Genomic DNA, 15,164 nt, shown 5'->3' with positions numbered 1-15,164 from the left:
CACCCTATTCGCCTTTACATTTGTAACAGGTAATAATGCAAATGACAAATCTTATTAACAGATCTAAAAAACATGTTTCTAACATAAACAGAGAAATAATCTTCAGAAGATTTTTTTTAAGAGATGGGGTCTTGCTCTGTTGTCTAGGCTGCAGTACAGTGGCATGATCATAGCTCACTGCAGCCTAGACCTCCTGGGCTTGAGGGATCCTCCTGCCTCAGCTTCTCAAAAGTAGCTGGGACTACAGGTGCATGCCACCACGCCTAGCTAATTTTTAAATTTTTTATAGCAACTGGGTGTCACTATGTTGCCCAGGTTGGTCTCCAGCTTCTGGCCTCAAGTGATTCTCCCACCTTGGCACCCCAAAGTGCTGGGATTATAGATATGAGCCACTATACTATCTCTTGATCTGTAATAAATAAAAATAGTGAACACAGGGAAGGGTGATTTTTACAGACAAATACTGCTAAAGGATGTTAGGGTCAAAAAATAATTATGCCAAATGGCCTTTAGAATAAGCAGATTCCTAGGCTAGAACATATGGGACCACAAAGAAGGAAAAGCAACAAGGAAGAGACCAAAAAAGAAACAGGCTAAACCCTAAACTTTTTTTTTTTTGAGATGGAGTCTTGTTCTGTCATCCAGGCTGGAGTACAGTGGTACAATCTTATCTCACTGCAGCCTCTGCCTCCCAGGTTCAAGAAATTCCCCTGCCTCAGCCTCCCAAGTAGCTGGGATTACAGGCACCTGCCACCATGCCTGGCTAATTTTTGTATCATTGGTAGAGACAGGGTTTCTCCATGTTGGCCAGGTTGGCCTTGAACTCCTGATCTCAAGTGATCTGCCCACCTTGGCTTCCCAAAGTGCTGGGATCACAAACTTGAGCCATTGCACCTGGTGAACCCTAAACTTTTTTTTTTTGGAGACAGTGTTTTCTTTGTCACCCAGGCTGGACTGCAGTGGTACAATCATAGCTCACTGCAGTCTCAAATTACTGGTCTCAAGACCATCCTTTTACCTCAGGCTCCTGAGTACCTGGGACTACAGACAAGTGCTACCATGCCTGGCTAACTTTTTTTTTTTTTAAATAAAGACAGGGTCTCGCTATGTTCTTGAACTGCTGACCTTAAGCAATCTTCCCACCTCAGCCTAAGTATTGGGATTACAGGAGGGAGCCACCGTGCCTGGCTAAAAGCCTCAACTTGAAGTTTCTTAATTTTAAGAAATTCCACTGCCATCTACATAGAAGTCAAGGATAAGGCTTTTCCCTACAAAATAGAATACATCCCTGAGAAATGGCAGAGAAACGAATCTCTCCTCACCTTTTCTTTTGGTTTTTGTTTTACAGGGATACTTGGGCGGGGAGCCACTTTTTTCTGTTTGCTCTGCTCTGGACCTAAAAAATTCAGAATAAATTGCAGTCAGATGCTGGCAACAACTACTTTAGGACTGACTGACCTGTGAAGAAAGGGGAATTAGAAAAAATAAAAAACTATTTAAACTCTAGGCTTTCAACAGGAAATTAAAACAATACCTCCAATTTAACGGGTTTTTCGTTTCTGTTTCTTTATTATTACATATAATAGTTAGAAAGAGAGTTGATTTTCTTGAACTGAAGAAAATCATACATTTCCTGCTTCCAAATGCTGTTTGAGACATCAGTGCTTCTTTCTTAGTACTTGTGGTTCAGCAGTTCTGTCTTGCCCTCCTCACTCACCTGATTCTGGTGGTGGAGGCTGCTTTTTCTTGGGCTCACTAGGAGTGGTCTTGGGAACTTCTTTTCTTGGCGGTCCTGTACTAGGTGGCTGAGAGGGGATGACTGGTGCTGGCTGGGAGACCTGCTTGCTTGACTTCCTGGAAGCTGGAGTGGTGACCTGTTTGGATTCAGGCCCAGGGGTGGAGACATTCCCTTCTTCACGCTTTTCTTCCACGGGCTTTCGCAGAGCAGGCTCACTACTGCTTTTCTTTGGGGCAGGATCCTCTCTTGCTGATGGGGTAGGTTTCTGACTAGTGTCTACCACGTTCTTCACAACATTGCTCTCTTTGTTCTCTTTCTTTTCACTGGTCTTAGACTTTTTCTCTTTCTTTTTCACAGCTGGGGAAACAACATCAACAACAACATCTATCTATAAGTGAAAATAATTTCATTTAAAATAGAATTATACAGCTACCATATGAACCAGCAATCCCATTGCTAGGTATATACCAAAAGAAAGAAAATCAATATATCAAAGAGATATCTATACTCTCATGTTTATTGCAGCACTATTCATGATAGCCAAGATTTGAAAGCAACCTAAGTGTCCAACAACAGATGAATGGATAAAATGTGGTATAGGCCGGGTGGTGGCTCACACCTGTAATCCCAGCACTTTGGGAGGCCAAGACGGGTGGGTCACAAGGTTAAGAGATCGAGATCATCCTGGCCAAGATGGTGAAGCCCATCTCTACTAAAAATACAAAAATTAGCTGGGTGTGGTGGCGTGTGCCTATAGTCCCAGCTACTCGGGAGGCTGAGGCAGGAGAATTGCTTGAACCCAGGAGACAGAGGTTGCAGTAAGCCAAGATCGCGCCACTGCACTCCAGCCTGGCACCTGGCAACAGAGCAAGACTCTGTCTCAAAAAAAAAAAAGAAAAGAAAAGAAAATGTGGTACATATCCACAATGGAGTACTATTCAGCCATAAAAAAGAACAAGATCTTATCATTTGAAACAACATGGATGGAACTGGGGGACATTAGGTTAAGTGAAATAAGCCAGGCACAGAGAGACAAACATTGCATGTTCTCACTCATTTGTAGGTGCTAAACATTAAAACAATTGAACTTGTGGAGATAGAAGCAGAGAGAATGATGGTTACGAGAGGCTCGGAAGGGTAATGAAGTTGCAGGGGAAAGTGGGGATGGTTAATGGGTACAAAAATTTCAAAAATATAATTAGAAGTGAGCAAGATCTAGTACTTGATAGTACAACAGGGTGATTATAGTCAACAATAATTTACTGTACACTTGAAAATAACTACAAGAGTATAATTAGATTGTTTGTAACACAAAGGATAAATGCTTGAGGTGATGGATAGCCCATGTATCCTGACATGATGATTATCCATTCTATGCTTGTATCAACTTATCTCATGTACCCCTATAAATACATACACCTGCTGGCCAGGTGCGGTGGTGGCTCATGCCTATAATTCCAGCACTTTGGGAGGCTAAGGTGAGAGGACTTCTTGAGTCCAGGAGGTCAAGACCAGCCTGGGCAACACAGCAAAATCCTGTCTCTGAAAAAAAATTTTTTTTAATTAGCCAGGCATGGTGGTATGCATCTGTAGTCCCAGCTACTAGGGAGGCTGAGGTGGGAGGATGGCTTGAGCCTCAGGGGTCGATGCTACAGTCAGTCATAATCATACCACTGTACCCCAGCCTGAAAGACAGAGTTAGACTCTGTCTCAAAAAATAAATAAATACACCTGCTATGTGTCTACAAAAATTAAAAATAAGCTAAACAAAAAACATTTTAAAAGAAGTGTAGAAATGTGACATAATATTTTCAGTTCCCTACAGCTAAAAGTTAGCATTGAAAGGCAAAAGAAAGTTAATCCCAAGTTGATCAGGTGAAATAGGTACACTTTTATTGCTCTAGGAAATAGAATGAACTATAATTTTTATATAAATTTTAAAAATTTATTATGGAAAATTTCAAACATACCTCCCAATATAGGAAATAGTCCAATAACTCCCATGTCCCCATTACCCAGCTTCAACAATCAACTCCCTGGGAAAGCAGTACTAAAAAAAAAAAGTATTCTCTTCTGCTGGATGCATACAACTATACAGCACTTAAGCAGGGAGCATTTGTGGGAAGACCTCGTTAACACTACCTTTAGCTTGCTTCTGCAGGTAGGCTTTGGAAGGCATCCATTGTAGATTCTGACATTTTCTCATCCTAGGAAAACAAGGAATAAACCATGAAATAAATTACATTTAGAAGAGATGCAACTGAAACACGTGTTCATTTTGTTTGCAAGAATCGGTGAATCTTAATTCAGGTTCACATTTTTATAGTTGAAAAAAGGACTGGTCATTACTCAGATTAAATCTGAGCCTTTGAATCCCTGGATCAGCAATTTCACCTACCTTTAAGGTCTAAAAGGAGCAAATATCAAATTATTTTTGAAATGGGTCTCAAATTTCTTGTGATCTAACACTGACTAGCACCACACACAAAATGATCAGTCAGTGTTTCTTGTAGTCGGATCAGTACTACTGTCTTATGAAGTTAATATTCAAAAGTAATCTTAACACAAAATGAACTAAACCTATCAAACAACCCCTTTGTCTACCATCACTGTGCTATAATGAAATCTGACGGCTTTGCCAATCTGAAGTCTACAATTGCACCGAATCCACTTTAACCCTTACATTTACTGGAACTTTATCTTGCTATCAAATACCTTTTTGTGATCTGTGAATTATTTTACTTATTTTCACTAATGGGCCTGAGACAAGATTCTTGCTTAAGGTCAGACCAAACCAAAGCCCAGAACTACTTCTTGTCTCCTAGAAATTATCTCCCCTGAAGTAAATAATGTAGCATTTCTCCAAACTATGCTTTATATTAATCACTTTCATGTCATTCACTCATTCAGCAAATATCTGTTGATATCTATTACTTGTGCTAGGTAGTTTACAAGATGCTTAATCACCAAAATGTCTGTTTATGCAACTATCTTGATCTATTTTAAATAATGTATCCCAGATGGCAGAAAGTACATCCACAAACTAGGTAAAAAAGGGGAGAAAAAGTAGAGTAATAAAAATATCCACATTAAAAAATTCCATAGTATCCACTCCCACTGCTTCACTTGACTAGCCTAAAAAAAAAAAAAAAAAAAAAAAATTCCATAGTAGGGGATGGCTAATGGGTATGAAAAAATAGAAAGAATGAATAAGACTTAGCACTTGGTAGCCCAACAGCATGATTATAGTCAATAATAATTTAATTGTGCATTTAAAAATAACTGAAAGAGTATAATTAGATTGTTCAATACAAAGGATAAATGCTTTAAGAGAATGGATGATTATGATGCATTACATGCCTGTATCAAAACATCTTATATATACCATAAATATATACACCTACTATATACCCACAAAAATTAAAACTTCTTAAAGAAAGAAATTTCATATGAGGCCAAGCTCTGTGGCTCATGTCTGTAATCCCAGCACTTTGGGAGGCCCAGGCAGGAGGATCACTACAGCCCAGGAGTTCAGCGTTGCAGTGAGCTATGATCATGCCACTCCACTCTAGCCTAGGCAATACAGTAAGACTCTGTCTCTTAAAAAAAAAATTCCCTAAGTATGAAAATATTCTAAGAGAGAGTCAGAAAACACAGATACTTATGCAAGATCTCTCCAATGTTTCCTGAATGTCATAAAAGTAATTTCAGTTGAACCAACAAAAAATATATATAAAGTTGTCAGGTTTTTTTTTTTTTTTTTGAGACGGAGTTTCCCTCTTGTTATCCAGGCTGGAGTGCAATGGCGCGATCTCGGCTCACCGCAACCTCTGCCTCCTGGGTTCAGGCAATTCTTCTGCCTCAGCCTCCTGAGTAGCTGAGATTACAGGCATGCGTCACCATGCGCAGCTAATTTTTTGTATTTTTAGTAGAGACGGGGTTTCACCATGTTGACCAGGATGGTCTCAATCTCTTGACCTTGTGATCCACCTGCCTTGGCCTCCCAAAGTGCTGGGATTACAGGCTTGAGCTACTGCGCCCGGCTGAAGTTATCAGTTTTTAAGTAGAAATCCTCCAGAACTATAGTTTGATATGGTATAGCCACTAGTTACACATGGCTATTTGACTTTAATTAAAGTTAGATGAAATAAACAACATAGTTCCTCAGTCACACTAACCACACGTCAAGCGCTCAATAGCCACATGTGGCTAATGGCTGCCATACTGAACTAAACATTTCCATTATTGTTGTCTACTATTCCAGCAGAACATTTCCATTGTTGAGAACATTCTATTAACGACAGCATGGTCCCAGAGTATTCTTATTTAAGCACAGCCCACATCACAAAATGCAACTGCAACAAGTCTTGCAACGGAATTACAACCACATTCAGTTTCCTGATGCATCTCTGCAACAAACCAGGAATAGGGAAGCAGCCGTTATGGCTGAGGTCAGTATCTCAGAGTGAAACACCCACTTACTTGCAGCACTGCTTCTTTATATTGCGGCCACCAAACTTGGGTTTATCTAAGCAATTAGTACAAATACCACAGTCCTCAGGCACCTGGCAGCCGGGACACTGCCCACACCGCCTCGATCGCCGTCCTTTCTTTACTGGAGGTTCCTGGGGCGCCTTGTTTCTAGTGACAGGTTTAATTGGTTTGATGGGTGGAGCAAGAGGTTCAGCATCTTCTGAGCCAGCAATTGATGACTTGTCTGTTAAAGAAATGTGCCATTAGTTCCGAGGGGGTACTGAATCCTTTCTTGGGAGTAGAAGGAGAGATCCTCAAAATCCCTTTCTATCATTAGATACATTCAAACCTTTTAATTGGTACTCCAAAAATGAAAAATATTAAAATAAAATATTTATATACAAAATTCATAATCTATTTTAAATAATTATTTAAATGTTTAAAAATGCCAATAACTTGGCTGGGCACGGTGGCTCACACCTGTAATCCTAGCACTTTGGGAGGCTGAGGCAGGCGGATCACTGAGGTCAGGTGTTTGAGACCAGCCTGGCCAACATGGCACAACCTGGTCTCTACTAAAAATACAAAAATTAGCTGGGTGTGGTGGCACATGCCTGTAATCCCAGCTACTCAGGAGGCTGAGGCAGGACAATTGTTTGAACCCAGGAGGCAGAGGTTGTAGTGAGCCAAGGTCACACCACTGCACTCCAGTTTGGGCAACAGAGTGAGACTCCATCTCAAGAAAAAAAAAGCCACTAACTTGCATCTTGATGAAAGCAAAATTCCAATTACTGTAAACAAAACGGTCTAACCAAAAACAAGAATAGAAACCAAATGCTTCTAAGGAGTCTCCAAACCTTTAAATTCATTATCAGTGGCTACTCTGCACTTAAGAACTATATGGCAGCCATGAGAATGTGCCTCCCAGACCTCCAACTACAGAAAGCATAACTGACCTGGATTCCAGCTTCTGTGCTCTGAAATCCAGTGGTGCAAAGGCCACACTTATCATGGGCTTCCAGGAAGTAACGTGGTGGAGGAGGGATACTAAAGCTGGCCTTCTCCAGTGAGACACAAGACTCCCCTGAAAGTTCACTTTTACTCAAAGACTTGACAGCTTTGCCAAACCTTTCTTTCTTTTTTTTTTTTTGAGACGGAGTTTCGCTCTTGTTACCCAGGCTGGAGTGCAATGGTGCGATCTCAGCTCACTGCAACCTCCGCCTCCTGGGTTCAGGCAATTCTTCTGCCACAGCCTCCTGAGTAGCTGGGATTACAGGCACACACCACCATGCCCAGCTAATTTTTTGTATTTTTAGTAGAGATGGGGTTTCACCATGTTGACCAGGATGGTCTCGATCTCTTGACCTCGTGATCCACCCGCCTCGGCCTCCCAAGGTGCTGGAATTACAGGCGTGAGCCACCGCGCCCAGCCAAACCTTTCTTATCTGCACAGCAGTTTAGGAAGATTCTGCCTAGCCTTCCTTCCCCTTCTCCTTCATGGGGGTCAGATGAGCATCTGACAGTATAACAGCTCTCCCAGCCTTCCCTGGCTACCTCTCCGTTTTCTTTCTCAGGCATTTCTTCTAATAAAATCCTCATGTATTTAATCCCCTCTTGCCATTCGTTTTTCAGAGGACCTAGACTACGAAGAGCCTAGTGGGCATCCCCAGAATAATCGACAAACAAATCAAAAGTCTGTTCAGACTCCAAGGTTAACCTTCCTGACCTACCATCATTCCCCATGGAAGACAAAATCTTTTCTCGTTCTTCCCATGGTAAGGCACTCAGGGTGGGCATGTCATCAGGAAACACAGCTCGTTTTCGGCCAAGGGCAACAGCCGCTCTTCTGCAGACATGTTTAATCCGGGGTCCTCGAACAGAGGTCTCTGATGAGTCACTTTCTTGACCCTGAATATAAGGCAATCCAAAAATAGTAACAACCATACATGTTGAAATTATAACTGAATGAAGCCAAGGTATACTTGATCAATTTCATTATGATTTAGAATCAAAACACACAACTCTAATTATTCTAAGCTGATAAATCATATCAAAATAGAAATCAACTACTAACGTAGTCTAAAATTGGCAGCATAAAAAAAGTCCTCTAATCAAGAAACAGAAAGCAGCTTGAGGTGGGAAGATCATTCAAGGCCAGGAGTTCAAGACAAGTATGGGCAACAGAGAGAGACCCCATCTCTACACAAAATTTAAAAATTAGCTGGGTGTGGTAGTACACACCTGTAGTTCTAGCTACTCAGGAGATGGGACAAGAGGATCACTTGAGCCCAGGAGTTGGAGGTTGCAGTGAGCTATGACTGCGCCACTGCACTCCAGCCTGGGTGACAGAGTGAGACCCTATCTTAAAAACAAACAACTAAGTTTCTATTCCCAATTACACTACTTTAAATTCCCCTCAAAATTCAAGCTGCCAGTCTATATTAACAAAAAGTTCAGTGTGGTATAAATATGGCTTATCTAACAAAAAACTATTTCTTATATTTTTTTCTTGATCAAAGGAGTGAAATAATGTATAAATGGAAATATAAAAGGCTCCAACAGAAATGTCTCAGATTTTACAGAGCTACTGCTCCTGTGACAAAAAACATCCAACATGGCATTAAAAGTAAGTTCCATCATATTCCTGCTAGAATTTTCAACTGGCAGAATTACTAAATGTAATGGCCCTAGGTTGAATAACATTAAAAATCTAAGTTTATGGTCATCTTAATCCAACTTGATACGCTGGCATAAATAGGCATCTACTACCTGACATTTTTTTTAGAAGTACCTGAAGATCAGCAACTTTTCTCTGAAAAGGCCAGTGACTAGCTCCTTTGTTAAACAAGCAAACAAACAATTAAAAAAAAACTGCCGGTCCTTGCAAAAATCTGTTTGGCATCATCTTAACTAACTGAATTCTACAGCTTTCCCATTCCATGGCTCAAGGCTAAGTGCTTCTAATCTGTTTGTTTATTTATTCACTTATTTTGAAGCAGAGTCTTACTGTATTGCCCAGGCTGGAGTGCAGTGGCATGATCTCAGCTCACTGCCACTTCTGCCTCCAGGGTTCAAGTGATTCTCATGCCTCAATCTCCAAGTAGCTGAGATTAGAGGCATGCATCACCATGCCCAGCTAATTTTTTTTAATTTTAGTAAAGATAGGGTTTCCCCATGTTAGCCAGCCTAGGCTAGCCTCAAACTCCTGACCTCAAGGGACCTGCCCACCTCGGCCTCCCAAAGTGCTGGGATTATAGGCATGAGCCATTGCGCCTGGCCAGTACTTCTCATCTGCAATCGGCAAAAATTTATTATCTATTGCTCTAATACCTCACAACTCAGAGAAAGAGAATGCTCCCCTCTGGTTTTCTATTCTATCAGGGATAGTAAAACAATTTGACTATTAAAACGTAGCTTTAAAATTAAGTCACAGGTTTAATTACAGCGAACCCATAAGGTACAAACAACTCAGCATCCTCTGTGGTATAGTCCCAAACCTTAGTTCATTCAGCCTTAGTTCACCAATTTCCCACAGCTGCCAATCCAGCTATCCATTATTCCTCAAATATGTTTCTTACTTTTCCATTTCCACCCACACTGTTCCCTCTACTTAGAATGTTATGTACTGCCATTTTCTACCTATCAAAATCTTCTTGGTCCTTGAAGGACTACTATAAACACCACTGCCTCCACCATACTTTTCTTGATTCTCATAACTGGATGTAACTGAACCAATTAACCTAAAACTTGCCCCAAGAAAGGGCTCAATAAACTGTTGGTTTTAATAGGCAAGGTAGAAAAGAGTACCTGTGCTTTGGGCTGGTCAGTTTGTTTAAGACTCTTACTCTTCTCAATCTTGCAGAGCTGAGCTTTGGCCTTTTTTAGGAGGCTGGCAACCCTCTTGTCAGTCATTGGAAGCTTGTCTGCCTGAGCCAACATGGAGCCTATGGAGGAAGTGGAATGTTTAACAGTGCTAGATGAAGGAGTGGAAAGGCAGAGGGTTTTCTCCTTCTCCAGGGATGGGGCAGTTGGGCCGAGGTCCAAGTTGGTTTTTTCCAGATTTCCTCTCCCTTTCTTTATAAGTATTTTGGTTTTGACAGCTGTTGTATCCCCAAGAGTCACAGAAGTAATATCAGTCCCAGAATCATGTGATGAAGACTTCTTCCGCCCTGATGCTTTTTTGGCAGAAGATGAAGTGGCAACATCTTCACCAACAACCTTCTCTTTGGAAACCCTACCCACAGGATACAAAGCAGAACTACTCTGAATTTCTGATCCCTTTTTCCTTTTCTCTTTCCTTGACTCCCGCTTATTCTCCTTTTCTCTCTCCCGGTCTCTCTCTCTACTCTTGTCCTTCTCCACGCTCTTGTCAGCATCTCGATCTTTGGACAGCTCCTCAGGGACCTTGTCTTTATTTCTCCCTCTTTCAGTCTGAGAGCCTGGGGTAAACCAAGGGAAGAGAGGAGTAGGACTACTTGATGAAAACGGCTCTGCCGGAGGAGCACTAGTCTGCTTCCTTGGTCTCTGATTTTTCTCTGCAGATTCCCCAGACTGAGTCAGGGAATGAGAAGGAAAAGTAAAAGTTGGGTTTAAGGCACTAGTGGCAAGAGGACTAACAGAAATGCTTAATGAGGAAGAGACAGAAGACGGGGGGGTGAGAGGTGACAGCTCAGAAGTACTAAGCCTTCCACTTCTTGTCCTCATGGAGTGAGAAGGAGATCTTGGTTCAGATCGAATAGGACTAAACACTTTTCTTTTCCTTTTTCTATTGGATACTCCTGAAGAAGATGTTCCAGCAGAAGTTCGATTACTAGGCAAGGTTACAGACTCAAATATTCTAGAGTGAGCCTCACTTGGAGTAAATCTTGGAGCTCTCAGAAGAGGGCTCCTTTTGTGCATATCAAACCTTGTTCCAGAATGGAGTGGCGAAAACAATCGGGCTGAAGCAGCAGTACCAGATGCAGAAAAACCAGACGCAAAGCCAACGTCCTCGGGAGTTAGCGGAGGGGGTCGGAAATTATCAAATATTGGTTTGCGAATAAGACCTTCTTTGGCATACTTTGCTGAGGAAAAGTACTGTGGCTCTGACCTAGAATGCTTTAAAGAAGTCCACCTAAATGTCGGTTCTCGCAAAATAGATTTTCGCTTCCCTTGCATAGGAGCAGTGGAAGCAGGCAAAAATGGTGATGCTAAGGGGATTGTTGGAGGCATAAGCCAAGGTGTGTGGTCAGAGATACTGGAGGCTGGCTGCAGTGGTGGGGGTGGAGTCAGCAGAGGTGGAGGTGGAGAAGAGGAGGTCTGCTGCTGGGGGGCACTTTGTAGAGTTGATAGTTTTTTCGTCGTTCTAGATCCAAAACTTCTCTCCGACACTGAATACCTTCTGCTTCTCCTATCATTACTCTCATTTTCTGGGGACTGGGAAATGGGCAGTGGAGTATGAACTTCAGGGGTATCGCTCCGCTCTTCAGGAAGTACCTGAATCTCCTCAGAAGCCTGAGAGTCTGTGGAGGTATCAACACTGGGGCTACTAGATCGGGAGGAGTCTGAAGACATTTGAGAGGAGTGCTGAGAAGCTGCACTTGATTTTTCAGAAGATCCACAGGATGGGGCACTGAATCTACTATTCGGTGTAGACTCTAATCGGGCAATTTTAATTGGAGGGTCATAATCCTCATCCTCTATAAACCGCCGAGGGGTCTTAATGATCCGCGAGGAGATAGCACTGACAACAGGCATGATGAACTGTCGGATATTTTTTACCTGTGTCTTAACCTTTCTTCCCTGCAGCTGAGCTGCTTCTTTTTCAATTTTCTTTTGAGCCCCCTTTTTTGCCCTCTGCAGGAGTTGCTTAGCAATGGTTGCATCTGTCCTTTTCGAAGAAGGAATAATCCTAACTGGCTTAATCCTTCGAGGGCTTTGTCTGACAACTGTCTTATCTTCTTTTGTGAGTGGAGGTGTTCCTTCCTTGTCTTTCCGGACCTTCTGAGGCTTTTCCAGTTCAGAATTAATGAGGAGACCCGAAGGGGTCTTTATCCTTTCTGTTGATGGAGGCCTTCCTCTCCGTCGTACAATTTGTACCCCCTTCCTTCCTATTTGAAGCTTCCCTGTCTTAAACTTAGACTTGAGAGGAGAGAGTTTACCTGCTCTTAATTTTTTAATCTTTGTGGCTTGCTGAAACGTAGCAGAAGGTGTCCTTTTAATTTTTTTCAGGCTATCTTCTTTGTTTCCCTTTGGTAACTCTGAAATGTCCTTTCCATGTGTTATTTTGATTTTTACTCCAGGGAAGGTGGGAGGTCTTCCTCTCTTCTTTTCTATACTTTTAGAATCTTTCTTCTTGATCTTATCTCCAGATTTGGTCTCTGATTTATTTAGAGGGGAAAACACAGATGGATCTGAGAGGATAGCTGAATTTCGGTCAGAGCCACTTCTAGGTCTCCCACGAGGTTTTCGAGGACTAGTTTTAACTGTGTATAAAAATTAAACAATGAAGAGCATACATTTAGCTGTGTAGTTTAGGTCTTAACTAAGCTGAATATAACTTAGCACTGGCCATTTTGTACTGAGTTCAACTTGAGTCTAATGGGTCATCAAACATCTTTAACTGTGCTTAGTTTCTTTTCACCCAAAATTTGCCTCAAGGAAGTCAGCAAATAACATTCCACCTGAAAGAATATTTAATTACTTTTTTGATACAAAAAGGTAATAAAAAGTTTTCAATTGAACAATTAATCTACAAAACTGATTTTCCTACAATTTTAGATGAGCAAGAAGGTTTTTTTTGAATTCAAAGGAATTGTAAAGAAAAAAAAAATCTTAACTTCCTTGACATATCCTAGCCACCAAGATTAACATTTAAGAATATGCTTCTAGTTAGTCATCCCATCTTTTCAATTCAGAATTCTGGTTTTGAACAAATTTGAACAAGCTGCTCTTCAATCATCAGCATACCAACTCCCTGGGCAGCTCAGAGTCCCATATTTCAATCTGTTTTGCCAAAGCAGACTAAGAAAGTTTTACTGAATACAAAAATGCTCATTCATGACACATCAGAATAAGATCACTGAACTCAGTGGCATGTGAACTAATCAGTGAAGTGACATAATGATGTGTCCACTAAATCTACTCCCCTGCCTAGAGGTTCTTGAACTAGTTAGTCTCAAGTCACAAAAAGATTTAACCTTAACTGACGTCAATAGCAAAGTGACAACTTAATAAGCCAAAGTTCTATTCTAAATAAAAGGAATTTGCCAATTTATAAATAAGCTCAATTTGCTACTTTTCAAGCCATTTACGAAAACAAGACTGTTTCTAAAACACCTTGTATATCAGTGATGGGCAGCTATCAAAAAAAAAAAAAAACCCTTATATAAACCTATATTTTAAAAGGTAGTAAGAGCTGGCTATTTTATCAAATCTTCTCTTCCCTTTTGACAACATTCTTCTGAGACTAAAAATTCCCCAATGAGATTTATGCCATTATGATGAACATTTTTACAATGGAACCACTTTCTAACAGAACAGAAGTCAACAAAGGTTTTATTGTTGAGCTTTCTAAATACAAATGCATTCCTCATCAATTAATTTATGAGACTTCCTTTAATAGACTAAGGAGTCACAGTTACTTTCTCAACATATTCTAATTACAACTAGGAGACAGCAGAGAAACCATGTTTCATTTTTCAAATAATGAAGTATATCAAGATGGTTTCTTAGAAAACAAGACAACATTCAAGGTAGACTGGTAGTCAAGAAAAAAAGCTTAAGAGGAAACTATCATGAAAGAGTTGTGAATCAACAAAATAAAACTCCTGCCGGAAATACATCTAAAGATTCCTTACCATTGTGGTGGACTTGAACCTGGCCAATCAGAGGGCTTTATCAATTCTGAAAACCTCTTCTATCCCCCTTTTTAAAAAACACTTTTGGTAGATGAGTAGAAGCAGCAGAACAGAGAAGAGTCCCAGCACTGCTGCTAACTTCCCTGATCCACACACAGCATATCCAAAGAACTCTCAAATTGGTTATAAATCATGACTCATGTATTTTATGGACATGAGTCATCTATACACACACACAAGAAAAACCCCAGATGCTCTCTAAAATTCCTTTCCGATAGGAAGTTTTAAGACTTCATCACATGTTAAAAAGAACACAGCTACTGTCTAAATAGCACAGATACTGGGACACTACTGGCTAAACGCCCCCCATTGCCCCCAACTAGAATGGCAATACCACCCCTATTTAAGAAAAAAAAACCTGTCAACTTGGATGTTTGAATTAGATAATAATAATATGATGACTCTTACGTGAGACCCTAATGCTAGCACACACCACAAGCTAAAGTCAATGTCAAAAACAGAAACAGCTAACAATATCATATTTAGCTTGAGTGTCTATCCACATAAAGCCAAAGAAAACCAGATATGAAGTCAGAGTGGCAGCACAGATGGGGAATGCATTTTCATCAAAAGACGTATAGCCTTCTCTGATATAGAACTGAATTCTGCAAGCCATTAACTGTTATTTCTAGTGAGTGTCTTCTCTTAGAAAACTGCTTGTAAGTCTAGAATTTCAAGACATTCTAGATATTTTATTGGTGTGAATAGTGACAAATATTGCTAATTTTCCATTTTTAAATTTTAATACAGCCTTTCAAGAATCAGGTAAAAATGTTTCACATAATGCCAATAATTTGTTTTTGGTTCTTTGATGACAGTAGACCAAATTTCATCTGTAAAAAATAATAGCCAAATTATTCCTAAAGACTTATACACTACCACATAACACAAAATGTGTAAATCTGAGGATGCTCTTAGTAGGTTAACTTCAGTTTGCCTATCAGGTTTCCCAGGAATTCTGTGGAAACCTACTTCCCATGCCCCAAGTAGTTCTCAGAGAGAAAGAATAAACCCAGTGTGGCCTGATCGAGAAGAGTCCTATAAAGTAGTCTAGC

At 40.6% G+C, this 15,164-nt stretch overlaps 1 protein-coding gene across 8 annotated transcripts in view; it reads right to left on the bottom strand.

Annotated features, from left to right (window-relative positions):
* The window catches only part of KMT2A (lysine methyltransferase 2A), a 90,878-nt gene that overhangs the window by 40,627 nt on the left and 35,087 nt on the right, over positions 1-15,164 (bottom strand). For 6 of the 8 annotated variants that reach the window (XM_054241320.2, XM_054241322.2, XM_054241321.2 and 3 more), the window contains 6 exons: positions 10,019-12,675; positions 7,942-8,119; positions 6,221-6,455; positions 3,881-3,945; positions 1,718-2,095; positions 1,323-1,396 (listed from right to left, as the gene is read on the bottom strand). In XM_054241320.2, the coding sequence (XP_054097295.2) occupies positions 1,323-1,396; positions 1,718-2,095; positions 3,881-3,945; positions 6,221-6,455; positions 7,942-8,119; positions 10,019-12,675 (3,587 nt within the window). The remainder of the gene's footprint in view (positions 1-1,322; positions 1,397-1,717; positions 2,096-3,880; positions 3,946-6,220; positions 6,456-7,941; positions 8,120-10,018; positions 12,676-15,164) is intronic. The other 2 variants (XM_054241325.2, XM_054241326.2) reach the window with 1 other exon arrangement.

Source organism: Callithrix jacchus, chromosome 10, assembly GCF_049354715.1.
Source record: "Callithrix jacchus isolate 240 chromosome 10, calJac240_pri, whole genome shotgun sequence".
Taxonomy (NCBI): Eukaryota; Metazoa; Chordata; class Mammalia; order Primates; family Cebidae; genus Callithrix; species Callithrix jacchus.
Note: the sequence above shows the minus strand (reverse complement) of the source record. Positions and strands in the feature narration are given on the sequence as shown.